Genomic DNA, 15,631 nt, shown 5'->3' with positions numbered 1-15,631 from the left:
TCGGTAAAAAGGTATTATATAATTGTTACATAAAAAAAACAGTATTATACAATTGTTTGTAAGCCATCAAACATTTCTTTTTTTTTAACTGAATTAAGAGCATCCTGACATTAGGGAGTAACTAAGTAAACCAACGAAGTTGGCATCCCTAATCACTCCCCTCCTTTGCCCATAGCTCGTATATAAATAAATAAAGGAAAAAATATATATACAAGTGGGGGACTAGGCCTAACCCCGAAAAACATGTGAAACAACCTACATAAAACGAGAACAGGGATATTCTAAAATGTCCCTCAAAGACTCATCTCTCCTGTAGTGGAAGCCAAACACCCACCACATGAAGGTCTTATCTTTCAAATCTCCAATCTCAGTGTACCGACACCTCATACCGGCGGGGTACCTTTGGACCGAGTTTGGTAATGTTGATCGGTGTTGTTGGCTAATCTGTTATTTTTCTTTTTCCGTTGCTTCGATACAACTGTTGTGAACTCTTGCTCCTGTGCTTGCTCTCCCTTGTCTGCCCACGCTTTCCGTATGAGTTGTATATCTCTTTGAACTACTAAAGGAAGAGCACGACCTTGTGTATCCCGAAAGATATTATCCACGCTAGTGTCAGGATTACTAGCAGAGGATTGATTAGTCATATTCACTTGAGTCTCCGGGACATATTGTTGGTCTGGTTCAACCAAGATGGTGTTAGCTCCTTTATCCCATGTATGATTTTCCAACCTTGTGTTCTCATGCACACCCACATCATTGCATTGGTTGACAGCCTGTGTTTGCATTTTGACAATATCATCAACACCAGCAGGATTATTGTTCCATATTAAGGGATGTGTTGCTATAGTATCAAAATTACCAGCATCTGTTTGTTTAGGTACAGTACCCTTCGCCACATTAACTGCATTGCAACTTGTTTCTTTGGTCGTGCCTGCATTCTTTGCTACCGGATCAGTCACATTAACTTGCACCGATTCAACCACAATAGTATTTTCATCATCACTATCACTGATAACGCCATCCAATTGTGTGGGAATAACAGTTTGCATAAAATCAGTTAAAGGTTCCAATACGATAATATTATCATATTGTCTATCAGAAGAAGTAGACACTGCAACTGGCTTATGGGTTGCAGCCAAAAATGTGTCAGTACAGGCCTCAACGCCTAATTGATTGTCTCCAAAATTCTGAGCATGTACCAAAATTCTTAACAGGATTTGTATTTGTTTCATTAAACACAGGTGCTGCAGTCACAGGTTCAACCCTAGGAGTGCTACTCTCAATTTGAGCCGTCGTTGGTTTGGCAACATACTGTTTTTTCTGCTTGACAGGATCTGACCTCTTCATTCCATTGTCGAAGGGCTTCAATTCTTGTAGCCGTTGACAATTAGTAACATTATGCCCTAAAATTCCACAATGGAAGCAGTACAAAGGTAGACGTTCGTAAACAATTTCCAAATTAAATGCATAACCTTCACGTTCCACCCGAATTATGTCAAACACGCGCCGTGAAAGGTCCATATCCACTAGAATGCGCGCATAATGTCCAAATGCTCTGTTTTTGGTGGACTCATCAAGCGAGAGAGGTGTTCCAATAGCACTAGCTATTTCAAAAGGTGTACGCTTTCTCCAATATTCTTGTGGCAATTCTATAAGGCGTATCCAAATCTGAGCATGTGTTTGCCGCTGAGTACGAGACTTGAAATCGTTCGTCCATTTCGATAGTCGCAAGATGCCAGGCTTAAGATTCATGGATCCCATAGACCATGCTAAATGCATGTCCTCAAAAGAGGTAAACTGAAACTCATAAAATCCTCGCCCTAGCGATACCATATGCCACGAACAGTTTGTCTTCCAAAGTGCAATCAGCTTGCTCTTTAAATCTCTGGCCGAAATTGGTTTATCCCCTTTGTGAAGAACCAATCTTCCATGGAGATGTTTGTTGCAGAAGGCTAACCCTTTTTCATATTCTGATTGAGTTATTTTTATACATAAGGAGTCTCCTTTGATTGCCGGAGATGGTAACTGACTCACTTGAACATCACAGGAGTCATGAAGGACTTGAGAGAACGACCGGAGCTGGGTAGAACCAATAGTAGGTTCCGTTGGAGATGGAGGCACCAGACAAGGCCATCTATAGATGGCGGCCATGGCTAGGGCCAAGCACTAGTAGAAAAATGACTTTTGGCTAAGAGATTTCACTACTGGTATGTGAATACCAGTAGTTAAAACCATTTGACCAAAGGATTCCACTACTGATATTTCAATACCACTAGTGAAAAGTTCATAGACAAGGGATTTCACTACCGGTTTTCTTAAATCAGTAGTGAAAAGTAGACACGGTGGCAATGTTGTAATTACGTTGAAATTTGTTTTAATTGGATTTCACTACTGATTTGGTCTTGAACCGTAGTGGAATCCCTATTTGTGTTCTTCATATTGTTCATTCATTCATTCCCAATCCCTAACATATATGTTACGCGAAGACAAACGAGAACGAAATTCTCAAATCGCCAAATCCCTAAAAATCAAAACACTCACTCCTGCGCCATCTTCATTATCGTTCTCCAAGTTCTTCAATCATTCTCCAATCTCTCCACCTTAAATTACTCGATCCAATCCCGTAATCGTCCCATCGAGAGAAGCGATCGAACCCTAGACGGCCGACCCTGCAGATTTCTTCGTTTTCATTCGGTAAAGGAGCGAGAGAAGTCCTTGTCGGTTTTTGGAGTTTTGATTTCGCCAAAGCTTGAGGCGAAACCCTAGACGGCCACCGCTGACATTCGAGAAAGGTGGATAACAAAACTCTAGATCTAAGTCTCCTTACTTAATTCGATTTTAGTCGTCCTGTAAATTGTTCCGAATCTCAGATAAATCTTGTGCGTCCATTTCAGTTTATGTTTCAATCTGGTTTACAAGAACTGTGACTACCAAATGGAGCGTTACATTTTCAAACGCCGTCAAGACGGTAACATTCAAATCCCTACTGCTTTTTTTAAGCTTTATGTTTTTTTGGTTTGACATTTGATTGTTCCGAAACGAGATTAAGATCTGGGGATAATTATTTAGTTAATTACTATGGAGTTGTTTGAGAAGAAGAGAGTTGAAGATGGAAATTATAATAACGCGGTAGTATAATATAATTTTAAGAAGTTTATGCCTTTTTTTTTTTTATTCTGTTTAGTTCTGTTTTTTAGGATAGTTTTAGTGTTAAAAATCTAATTTTGCTCAATTAAAGCACACCATGTGTTTGTTCTATTGTCAATGTTCTATGGTTGGAAAAATTGGGTTTTGATTGTTTATTGTTTATTTGAATGTAAGGTATTTATATTATTAATCTTGGAAAGACTTGGGAGAAACTTCAACTAGCTGCTAGGGTCATTGTTGCAATTGAGAACGCTAAGGATATTATTGTCCAATCTGCAAGGCCTTATGGACAGAGAGTTGTTCTCAAGTTTGCTCAGTACACTGGAGCTAATGCCATTGCTGGAAGGCATACTCCCGGAACTTTCACCAATCAGCTTCAGACTTCATTCAGGGAGCCTCGTCTTCTCATCCTCACCGATCCAAGAACTGATCATCAGGTTTTCCCATTATCCTTTGCCTACTTTCTGCAATTTTTTACTCTGCGCGCATTTCAGTTTATGTTTCAATCTGGTTTCAAGAATCTCTTGTTTGTCCAATTAATTTTGATCAACTGTTTCATATCAAAGGGAGTTTGTCGGCGAGTCCATATTTGAAATGATGACAATATCATAATTTTGTCGGTCCGAACATATGTAATCTTCATGTTGATTCTAACTTTTTGTTAAATGTCTCAGGTGATAAATCTTCAACTGATTGGGACAATGCATGGTCAAACTTTAAGAAGGAAGGGAAAAAAACTCTCTTCTCAAATTTTTCTCCAAATAAGTATGTAAGCTGGAATCCCAGGCGTTCAGATTTCCCACTTTCTGAAGAGGTTGATCCTATCAAGAGAACAGAGAGATCAAACCTCAAGTTTTGGAATAGTCCTACTTTTACTCTAGGTGGAGCACTTATAATTCTCATATTTCTTTTGTTGTACACTCTAAGATCCATTATTTTGTCATTTTGCATTGCTGATTAAAGTTTTGTCTCAATTGGGATATGGAAGTGTTGCTGCTATACTATCATACATTGAAAAAGTTGTAAAAGAAAATTGTGAAGGCAATTGGAAGTGTTGCTGCTATACTATCATACATTGAAGGCAATTTTGCATTGCTGCTATACTATCTAATTAACAATATGTGCTTTCTATTTTTCATTTATAGTAATAATGAATGTACACCAATATTTGATTATGTGCAGTTTAGAAGTTTGGGTTGATAGTTCGTTGGTTGTTCGTGTTCTGTTCGAAGTTAGAAGGTTCAATCACGGTCTCATCTACAGGTACCGATTCTATTTCAAAACTTAGAAGCTATAAACTTAGATGCACTGCAAATTACTATGCAAATTACTATGTAAATTACTATGCATAGGATTGGAATTACTATGTACCGATTCTATTCTGCAAGTTACTACTGCAAGTTACTACTGCAAATTACTATGCAAATTACTATGTAAATTACTATGCTATAAACTTAGATGCACTGCAAATTACTATGTACCGATTCTATTCTGCAAGTTATAGGCTATGAATTTTTATTAAAATAGGACTTGCTGGAATTCCTTCAGAGGGACCTGTTTTGTTTGTTGGATACCACTGTTGGAAGGAAGCTTTAATAGGTGGAGAAAGTGTTTAAGTATTTGAGAGAGGATATGAAACTTGTTGGAAGGGAATGCTACTTATATTATTGAGTGTTTGTAATTTTTGGCTTGATTTACAAATGACTAGCTCTCCCCTATTTATAGCCTTCAAGGGAGAGTTCTACATACTTCAAGAGACTCTTCTACATAATTCCATGAGAGAGTTCTACACACTTCTACTACTACATACATTTTCTACTATGACTTCTACTTATTTCCACATATCTCTAGAACATTCTTTAGACTTACTACTTATTACTAAATTTGGGCTTAAAACTCACAAGGCCCAAAACTAACAAACCCAAAATCAATTTATATATTCAACACCCCCCCTTAAACTTGATTTTGCTACTCCAAGTAAATATCTTAACTTGACAAAGTGTTCACGCTTGAGAGGCTTGGTGAAGATATCAGCTACTTGGTAATCTGTCTTCACGTACTCCAACTTCACATCATTGTTAGAGACACACCCTCTAATATAGTGATAGCGTGTATCAATGTGCTTACTTCGATCATGGAAGACTGGGTTCTTTGCCAAAGCTATTGCTGACTTGTTGTCCACGAATATCTTGGTCGGCTCCTTTTGCGGCAGACTTAACTCCTTTAATAGGTTTCTCAACCAGATTGCATGACAAACACATGAAGTGGCCGCCACGTATTCCGCCTCACATGTGGAGAGAGTGACAATCGGTTGTTTCTTTGACATCCATGTGAAAGCTGTGTTTCCAATGTAGAAAACAAAGTCGCTTGTGCTTTTTCGGTCATCTCGAACTCCTTTGTCATCTCTTTCTTGAACTCTTCAAACATGGTTGGATTGTTCCCCGTGAAGATCAAGTCATCTACATATAAGCACACAATCAAAATATCTCCGCCTTGTGCTTTGATATAGAGTGCATGCTCATATGGGCATTTGATGAAGTTCTTATCTTGGAAATACTTGTCAATTCGAGCATTCCAAGCTCTTGGGGCTTGTTTCAACCCGTAGAGTGCCTTCTTTAGCTTCAAGACCTTTTCTTCTTCTCCCTTGACTTCGTAGCCTTGTGGTTGCTCAATGTAGACTTCTTCGTCAAGGACCCCATTTAAGAAGGCTGACTTGACATCCATTTGATGTATCTTCCACTTGTTTTGAGCTGCCAATGAAATGATTAGTCTAACAGTTTCTAATCGAGCAACTGGAGCGAATACCTCATCATAGTCGATGTCGGCTCTTTGACTGTATCCTTTTGCCACCAATCTTGCCTTGTATCTTTCAACTTCTCCTTTGGAGTTTTTCTTTGCTTTATACACCCACTTTACACCTATCGCCTTATGCCCTTTTGGAAGTGAGACCAACTCCCATGTTTCATTCTTCTTTATCGCCTTGATCTCTTCGTCCATGGCAGTTCTCCAAGTCTTCTTCTCGAATGCTTCTTGGAAATTCATGGGCTCGCAATCCGCAAATAGACAAAAAAGAGTAAGATTGTCTTGATTTTCGGTTACCTCGTAAATCTCTTGCAAACTTCTAAAGTGAGGAGTCTTTTCACTTGAGCTTTCTCCTTCTTCAGAACTCGGGGTTGGTGAAGCCGGCGGGGGTAGCAGGATCTACTCTTGGTTCCTCTGGTTCCACATCATCTTCTTCAAATTGTGGAAAGAAGTTGTAGTCCGCATTACTTGTTTTCCAATCCCACTCTCCTTCTTCATCGAAAACGACATTTCGACTAATGATAGTCTTCCTCGTATCAGGATTATAGAGCTTATAGCCTTTGGAGTTGGCGTCGTAACCAATGAAGATGTACTTTTCACTTTTGTCATCCAGTTTGCTTCTTTTCTCGTCCGGTATATGAGCGTGAGCTATGCTTCCAAAGACTCTTAGATGGGAAATTCCAGGCTTTCTTCCACTCCATGCTTCTTGTGGTGTTTTTCCCAACACGCTTCTTGTCGGAGAACGGTTTGATAGATAAACAGCGCACGCAACAGCTTCTGCCCACAGTTCCTTTGGTAGTCTCTTGCTTTTTAGCATGCTCCTCGCCATCTCAAGGATTGTCCTGTTCTTTCTCTCTGCTACTCCATTTTGTTGGGGGGATCTTGGTACCGTCAGTTGTCGTCGAATGCCATTGTCTTCACAATACTTAAGGAATTCGTTTGAAGTAAACTCTCCTCCTCGGTCGGATCTTATTGCTTTAATCATGAGGCCACTTTCCTTCTCAACCAGGGCTTTAAACTTTTTGAAGTTTTCAAACACTTCTGATTTCTCCTTCAAAAAGTACACCCATGTTTTTCTTGAAAAATCGTCAATAAAAAGAAGGAAGTAGTTACTCTTACCGAGTGATCTTGGCTTGATCGGGCCGCACACATCTGTATGTATGAGCTCCAACGGCTTTTGCGCTCTTGAGCTCGACTCCTTAGGGAAGCTCATTTTGACTTGCTTTCCAAGTAAACATCCTTCACATACTTGATTGGGGTGGTTGATGTAAGGCAACCCTCTGACCATTTCCTTCTTAGAGAGCAACTCTAATCCTCCAAAATTAAGATGCCCAAATCGAAGATGCCAAAGCCACGACTCTTCTTTGTAGCACATTTTGAGACATTGCGCAACATCATTTTGTATGTTGAGCACGAACATTCTATTTCTTGACATTGGCACCTTAGCAATGAACTTGTTTGAATGATCTCTTATAGAAAGGTTATTATTCTTCAATTGAATGTCATAACCTTTCTCTAAGAGTTGTCCTAGACTCAAGATGTTGCTCTTCATGTTTGGCACATAGTAAACATTGGAAATAAATTGATGATCCCCATTTTTCAAGCGGATGAGAACGTTTCCTTTACCTTTCACTGCCACTTTTGATTCATCTCCGAAAGCCACGTTCCCGTTCACTGATTCGTCTAACTCTACGAACATGCTTCTTCGCCCACACATATGGTTGCTTGCACCGCTATCAAGGTACCATTGATTATCTCCACCTCTTTCATTATCTTTGTGCGCCAACAATAATGTTCCATCTTCTTGCCTTATTTCTTCAACATAGTTGGCCTTCTCTTCAACTCTATGATTTCCAGAAGCTCTACATTCGAAAGCATAATGCCCAAACTTCTCACAATTATAGCATTTAACCCGTGACTTATCGTACCTTGGTTTTGGAGATCCTCTCCCACGACCTCTTGATGAGATTTCTCCTCTTTGGTTGTTGTCATCATTAGGCCTCCAACCTCGTCCGCCTCCATATCCACGACCACGTCCACGTTCTCGAGCGCCACCTCGTCTTTGGTTGCTTCGACCGTGCTCTTCTCTAGGTGAATCGACTCGTGTCTTGAGTACTTGCTCCTCGATATCTTCCTTCTTCTTCTTCTTCTTTTCCTCATAAGCTTGCAATGACCCAAGAAGTTGCTCCATTGTCATGTCCTCCAAATCTTTTGTCTCTTCGATGACAGTGACAATATGCTCAAACTTTGGATCTACCGATCTAAGAACTTTCTCCATGATTCTTACATCATCATACTTCTCTCCGTTTCTTTTTAGATTATTAGTAACCGTCAAAACTCTTGAGAAGTAATCAGAGATAAGTTCACCTTCTTTCATATGCAAAGCTTCAAACTCTCCTCTTAGTGTTTGAAGACGTACCTTCTTCACTTGATCAGCTCCCTTGTAAGAGGTTCGAAGTTTCTCCCATGCTTCTTTAGCCGTCGTTGCTCCGGAGACCTTCTCGAACGTGTCTTCATCTAATCCTTGATAGATTAGACAGAGAGCCTTCTTGTCTCTCTTCCTTGAGTCTCTCAAACTATCCTTTTGAGTTTGAGATAAAGTACCTTCATTCTCCGGGATTACAAGGCCTTTCTCGACTATCTCCCACACGTCGTGTGCGCCAAGGAGAGCCACCATTCTCAGACTCCAATTGTCGTAGTTGCTCTTTGTGAGCATCGGGACTTGGAGAGGAACACCATTATTTGCCATCTTTAGGAGGACCTTCAAGCTCTTGATACCACTTTGTTGGAAGGAAGCTTTAATAGGTGGAGAAAGTGTTTAAGTATTTGAGAGAGGATATGAAACTTGTTGGAAAGGAATGCTACTTATATTATTGAGTGTTTGTAATTTTTGGCTTGATTTACAAATGACTAGCTCTCCCCTATTTATAGCCTTCAAGGGAGAGTTCTACATACTTCAAGAGACTCTTCTACATAATTCCATGAGAGAGTTCTACACACTTCTACTACTACATACATTTTCTACTATGACTTCTACTTATTTCCACATATCTCTAGAACATTCTTTAGACTTACTACTTATTACTAAATTTGGGCTTAAAACTCACAAGGCCCAAAACTAACAAACCCAAAATCAATTTATATATTCAACAACCACATGTTGTTGCTAGGATTGGAATTAGTTCCCTTGGTTTCTCAAATTTTTAATGAAAGAAATATCCTTGTAAGAGGAATAGCACATCCCATGATGTTTGCGAAACGAAAAACAGGAAGATTGCCAGAAATATCTTCTTTTGACACATTCAGAATTATGGGTGTTGTTCCTGTGGCACCGTTTAACCTCTTCAAACTTTTATCTTCCAAGTCACATGTCGTGTTATATCCTGGAGGGATGCGCGAGGCTCTTCATAGGAAGGTAAATCCCAATAAGTATGCTCTTTATTATGAGTTTCATCTTTCTTATGCAAGCCGAGTTTGCTCACTTTACTTCTAGTCTGTGACATGTGTTGGATAGTATAATTCTACTGTATTGTTGAAGGCAAAGTGTGACCTATTCTTAGGGAGTATAATTCTACTGTAATGCTATTGTAAACTGTCATTCAGAGTTTTCAATTGTGTTGTGGTCGCAGATGCATTACAACCATTGTTTGCTGAAGTGGTTGTGGCAGTCACCACAACCAATATGTTTTGCAACCACATCACCTGGGATATAGTCCAGAATTTCATTTTGAATTATGTGTTATGCAATCATTGAAAGATTTTTAATTTCATTTTGACAAGATCTGTGGATGTCTTGAACCTGAATTTGAATACCATAACACCATGTCACATTTTTCTTTTCAGGTTGTGATTGATTATGATGACTTGGTGAAGATTCCTTATTTCAAGTCTGAAATTGAAAGCCTTACAAATGAGGCTATGCAGTTGAGGTATTCAAATTTGTTTTTTGTTGATTCATACCATTTATTTTTATAACTTGTTGATACGCACCAAATCATGAACGTAACTAAAAAATACTTTACCAAATCATGAAACAAACGTTTCTTAAATACATTTATACTTTTCTTCTTTTCCATTTTTTTAATGTGTTATACCCATGCCCCTTTATTTATTATTGTGAAATGTAGGGCGAGAGAATTTTTATTACTGTATACTCTAATATATAAGTTGGTTTTTGTTTTGTTAAATTTTTGCTTCAGCTTCACTAATTGTGAACTTAAGCAAACCCTAGCGCACCAATTTGCCTAGAAATTTGATAGATATCAATAAAAAAATTGGTCCAAGTTAAATTATTTTTTTGTCTTTATAAATATCTCAAATTATATTTTTGGCTCTTATAAAATATTTCAATAACTTTTGGTCCTTACTTTTGACAACTGAAAACCTTTCACGGTTCTGCAAAGAAAAATTAGTCATCGTAAAATGATTGTGAAAATCGTTCCCATATTCTCTTTACTTGGTTTTTTCCTTATATGACCATACTCGCATTTTGGTCTATAGTCCGCAAGTCTTCCTATATTCTCTTCTTCTTTTTAATATATTTGAAAGACAACTTATTTATCTGTTGGATGATTAAAATAACGCCAACCTATTCTTCGAATGAAATTAAACACCATTAAACAATGGTGAAAATTTTTATAATTTTTTTTTGTCTCCGTGAGTATAATAATAACTTGGTTAATAGAAATATTGCATGTATCAGTTAGTAGAAATATTGCATGTAAAGTGTAAGATTGAAGTTCGAACCTGACTACGTACACCTGTTTATTCACATTGAAATTCTTATTAGATTATTTGATAAAAAAAATTGATATAAAAAAAATTACAGGCAGTTCAATTCATGTACAAAAAAGATAAGAAAAAAAGGAAAATTTTAATCACAATTTGCTATCACATCACATAATTGCGCTTAATGGCATCGTGCGTTTTTTAGAACATATTATGTCGTGCCATTAAGCATTTTTCTTAAACAAAACCGAGAGCCATCCCTTAATTTTTATATAGAGTCCTAATGAAAGCTAGGAGATAAAAAAAACAATTCTTTATCATCAACGAATTGATCCATGCAATAAGATATTTGAATATATTAAGTAGATAATTAGAGGTTTGATGTCTGTTTACTGTGTATGAAGAAAATTTGGTTAAGATATGAAAACTACTTTGCTTGTCTACAAATTTTTGGGCGGGAAATATTTATTTTTAAACGACAATGAACATGCCCAAGACCAATGTAAATGTACCTAAGTTTTATAAAAAACTCCAATTTTACCCCTTTGTTAATTCACCCACAAAATATTTATGGTAAAAGTTTTACGTATAGAATAAATTTTCTAATTTTTCGGTAATCAAAATTATAAATTGAATTTTTTTTTTAAAATTTAGCAACATAAATATACAGGTGGCGTATAAGGTGAGAGTTCTATTAAGTCCCTCACCTATGAGACATTTAAAAAATACCGTTAGATTTAATAGATGGTTCAGATTTTTTGAACATAATAATAAAAACATGTAAATATTTTCAAAAAGAAAAAGTGAGATTCTTACAAAGAGACAAATGATGAATAAGAGGCTAATAGGCTTTGGCTTTCTTATGAAGGTCACGGACACAAAATCATGTGTGTTTGTGTGACAATAGATGATGATGGAAACTTTCTATTGGTGCATGTCACATCTTGCTTTCCTAAAAAATAACCGACATCTTTCTAAAGCCAACGCCATTGCGCCAAACTTGCTTTCAAAACATATGGACTTATCATTCATTAAAGTAACACTTGCGCCAAACTTGCTTTGGTATTATCCATTTTAGTTCAGAAACAAAATAATCACTCCACATAATCATGCAGGAACATATATATCTCCTTTGGTATTAATGCTCCATGACATGGGTAATGATCGAATTTTGAATTTTGTTAATACTATTGTTAGTTTAATTTAGTCTATTTTTTAGTTTTTGATATGTTGAAATATAATTGATAATTATCATTTCAAAATATTAATTTTTAATATATTATATTTTAAATCAAACTTAATATTTATTTCGTCCAAAAAGTTCAACTATTATTTTATAATGTTTTTTATAATATTAATATTTAATAAAAAATGTACAATGTATAATTTAATTATCCAAAAATCGATCTAAATTAAATCGCATAAAATTATTGAATCAATTTTTTATTATCATTCAAAACCGAACCAAATCGTGAATAAATTTATTTTTTTAATCGGATATTTTTTGCCTCAAAATTGATCCAAATCGAACCGCGAATACCCTGTTAAAGAGAGGGAGTGCAAAAAAAAAACAGAAAAGGAGATGCTTATAATTAACACGGCGTTTGGTTTTTTCATTGTACTAGTAATCTGGCAACAATCCTGTAATTGTGTGCGTGTGATTTTAATACTTCCCTTCATTAATTTTGACGAAAACATAGAGCAGGGTCTATTTAACATTAAGATTTCATTGCCACAATTAAAAATTATAAAGTGAGTATCTCTCCACCATTTAGTGTTTGTTTGGTTATGCGGTGGCGAGAATTGAGTTTGGTAGAATTGAGTTTGAAAGAATTGATTTTGGTTAAAAGTGAGTTGAGTTAAATTGATACTTTTGTGTAAAAGTGATTTTCATGAACTCAATTTTGTTGCTTTTAGTTTCAGATGTAAACCTAGGTTTTGTAAATTACTGCTTAGGAAAACATTGTCAGTCTTCTAAATTTCAAATTAGTGGTACATTAGGACATAGGAGTGTTTGAAATTGGAAGAACTTAGAAGTTATGATTTAAGTTATTTCTGTTAGCTTAGTTTATGAAAAATATCAATATGAACTTAGTTATTATGTGTGAACTGTAAAAACAAGTTATGAAAACTTCTGTCATATCTTGCGGATATGGATTAGACGCAGTGGCTGCGTCACACAGTACTGAACCATGGCCATCAGATTTGAATCGATGGCCGAGATTGGTTAACTGGATTGCAAATCAATGGCCGAGATCGCTTACAGCGTAAAACTGTGTGCTGCGGTTATTGCAGCAGATCAAGATCCATATCTTACCATGTAAATACTTGTGCTGATACTTTAAGAAATGACGGATAGTGTTGGAAAAATATGACATAGAATTATTATAATAATATAAATCAAAGAAATATTAGAACAAATAATTATTATGATACATAATAAAATAAAAATATAGAGCAAGATGAACTTATCGAATTTGACTGAGGCGTGCAAATGCACTGGGCTTAAGAGTATTTCTTTTGATTTAGCATAGAATTATTATTATAAAGTATATTTGTTACTAATTCTATTTCGTGATTTGTTTATACTGCGGTTAATGAAATGTTAGTGAAAATGATCGGCGTGAATGTTGTGATGATTTTGATCACCGATTAAAAGCGTAAATATGTGAGCGTTGCACAAGGAGTTGACGAGTTTGAGTTTACAGGAAATGAATTTCTGAAAGAAATACATCTCAATACATCTCACCCAGGTTCTATCTATTTTAACTTTAGTTACTTAATTATAAACCATGTCTTATGTTTCAGTCCAATTTGTGCCTGTTCGGTGGATATTAGTACTTAATTGTAGCATATGTTTGATTGTCTGTGTCACACTGTTGCATTGGTGTGTATAATGATTAAACTCAATCAATATATATACAGTAAATACTTGCAGTATTTTGTAGCCATTATTTCTGGCATTGGAAAATCCTTTGCAGAATTATACACTTGTTAATCTAATTGAACTGAATTGCAAATGTAGTGACTATTGTTGATGAGTTTGTGTCACTCTTAATTTAGTGCTCCAAAACTTGCAGGTGGAAGCTCAGGAAGGAATCATTCATGATATTTCCAATTTATGCGATGTAGCAGAAGCAATGTGCTAGTGGGCCGGGTTGTGAAAGGCAAACCCAATATATTTCTCCTTCATCTCTAACCTAAGGGAGTTTTACACGGTTGGAAACTTAACACAGGAGGCCATAAACAACCGTAAAGAAGGCATATGGTCTTGTCATGCTGTTGAAAGGGTAAAACAGAAAATTCAAATTGATTTGTGGGAGAATCGATTTCACTCAGACGCAGAAGCTAGGAATAGCAGCTTCCAGTAAAATCGCGTTTGCTTGGTTGAATCGATTTTAAAAATGAAACCCAAACATATTTGCAAACTTCTGAATCGCGTTTTCACCTTCCAAACGCGCGTTTAGCAGTGTCAAACGCAGAACCAAACAGGTACTTAATATCTGACAGCTCAGATGGGTAAAACCGTAAAAGTAACCCAATTTCTATGAATGAGAACCAAGTTGTCATCTTAAATCGATTAGTAATGTCAAGAAGAATTAGTGCTTTGGGAATATGAAGTTCGTTTCAACAGAAGTATTGAACATTTAATGCAAAAGGGGGGTTAAAATGCAACTACATAAAATAGATTACTAATATTAAAAGTTACACGTTTTATAATAATAATTAATAGTAGAATACACTTTGACCATTATGGCTTTGACAAGTCAGATGAGTCACTAAAGCCCATTTCATTGAAATGGGTAGTTAAGAATTTGCCTTACAAATAATAATGTGAGATATTGTAGTATTAATTGTGAGGTGTATTACTTAATGAGTAAGTTGACTAATATTATGTAAATGTGAAAAAGAAATGCTAGTGATGAAATGCCAATTCATCGTGATTATGAATATAGCAAAGAATGTTGCTAGTGATCATATAGACTTTTTTTTTTGATAAGCAGTGATCATATAGACTATTTTGCCAAGAATGCCAAAATCATACACTTGTGATATACAAATATCAATAATATGGATGAAAAATTTATTTAACCCTTTTAATTTTAAACAAATATGTTTCTCATTTATACAATATATTTTAAAACGTGTGGAAACCAACAATTTATTATTTTTTTGGCTCTTTTTAATTGGCTTGAGCATGAGGAATGTGGAAATAATAAAAAGGCTTATACACTACTCTAATTTGGGCCCTATTGTCCAAATATGTTGAAATTTATGTGTAGCAACATATCATAAAGCAATATAGTGATTGAATACTTTTGAAGCATGAGAGCTTTTGGAGATCAAGTACTACTATTTGAATGGAAGGATTTGAAGTGCTTAAATATTCAATAAAGAAATACTCCTAGTTAATTTTTACTTGTTTAATTAGGTAAGTGAATGCAACAATTTTTATTTTGCTTTATTAATTACGACTTGGCACTAATTTGTTATTTGTATAAGTTTGTTCAAGTTCACGTCAATTGAATCTGAATAGGTTTGTAGTTCTCCGCACTTACACAATACATATAAAAATTGTTGAGCAAATATAAATTTAAAATCGCTAAAAATAAAATGAATGATTTGTGAACAAACTCAAATATCCAAATTAATAGCTTATGACGGCAAATGCTTACAAATATGGAAAAATCTACATATATAAAGCCAAAGTTAATTACTGGAATGCCTATGTCTAAGCATCTGAAACATTAATTAACCATGTCAAAATCATTTATTGAATTTAAACTGAATTGAATCTAATTTATCAATATAAACTGAACAAATATAAAATTATATAAATTGAACAAACACCACAGCAATATGATAGAACTTAAATTATTTTTTAGTTATAAATAGTTTGTATATGGACACTAATGGGTCTAAACTAAAGCACATAAAAGCCTAGCTATGATCA

At 35.7% G+C, this 15,631-nt stretch overlaps 2 protein-coding genes across 3 annotated transcripts; both read left to right on the top strand.

The window, feature by feature from the left end:
• The first annotated feature begins 2,149 nt into the window (after positions 1-2,149).
• On the top strand, positions 2,150-4,088 carry LOC123914956 (40S ribosomal protein SA-like). The gene is made up of 5 exons (XM_045966118.1): positions 2,150-2,158; positions 2,767-2,792; positions 2,895-2,968; positions 3,322-3,584; positions 3,822-4,088. Exons 1-5 carry the CDS (start codon positions 2,150-2,152, stop codon positions 3,918-3,920), a joined length of 471 nt encoding a protein of 156 aa, XP_045822074.1. The 3' UTR covers positions 3,921-4,088.
• A 4,814-nt stretch (positions 4,089-8,902) lies between these two features.
• LOC123916277 (acyltransferase-like protein At3g26840, chloroplastic) lies at positions 8,903-14,567 on the top strand. Of its 2 annotated transcripts, XR_006812097.1 has the most exons (4): positions 8,944-9,364; positions 9,793-9,878; positions 13,287-13,430; positions 13,758-14,567. XR_006812097.1 is itself a non-coding variant. In XM_045967698.1 (3 exons), the coding sequence occupies exons 1-3, from the start codon at positions 9,107-9,109 to the stop codon at positions 13,807-13,809; spliced, it is 396 nt and encodes a 131-aa protein (XP_045823654.1). In that variant the 5' UTR covers positions 8,903-9,106; the 3' UTR covers positions 13,810-14,557. The 2 variants fall into 2 exon arrangements, 1 of the variants encoding a protein (XP_045823654.1); XM_045967698.1 differs by lacking the exon at positions 13,287-13,430 and having other exon boundaries at positions 8,903-9,364; positions 13,758-14,557.
• The last annotated feature ends 1,064 nt before the right edge of the window (positions 14,568-15,631 follow it).

Source organism: Trifolium pratense, linkage group LG3 (assembly GCF_020283565.1).
Source record: "Trifolium pratense cultivar HEN17-A07 linkage group LG3, ARS_RC_1.1, whole genome shotgun sequence".
In the NCBI taxonomy this organism is placed as follows: domain Eukaryota; kingdom Viridiplantae; phylum Streptophyta; class Magnoliopsida; order Fabales; family Fabaceae; genus Trifolium; species Trifolium pratense.
This window is presented reverse-complemented; position numbering and strand designations above follow the sequence as displayed.

What these genes read in the sequence shown, in the direction of transcription:
- LOC123916277 (XM_045967698.1), top strand. Translation starts at nt 9,107, where the DNA reads ATGTTGTTGCTAGGATTGGAATTAGTTCCCTTGGTTTCTCAAATTTTT. An exon ending in GCGAGGCTCTTCATAGGAAG is followed by an intron (nt 9,365 to 9,792) that starts GTAAATCCCAAT and finishes TTTTCTTTTCAG; the next exon opens with GTTGTGATTGATTATGATGA. An exon ending in AATGAGGCTATGCAGTTGAG is followed by an intron (nt 9,879 to 13,757) that starts GTATTCAAATTT and finishes CAAAACTTGCAG; the next exon opens with GTGGAAGCTCAGGAAGGAAT.
- LOC123914956 (XM_045966118.1), top strand. An exon ending in ACCGCTGACATTCGAGAAAG is followed by an intron (nt 2,793 to 2,894) that starts GTGGATAACAAA and finishes CGTCCATTTCAG; the next exon opens with TTTATGTTTCAATCTGGTTT. An exon ending in ATCCAAGAACTGATCATCAG is followed by an intron (nt 3,585 to 3,821) that starts GTTTTCCCATTA and finishes TAAATGTCTCAG; the next exon opens with GTGATAAATCTTCAACTGAT.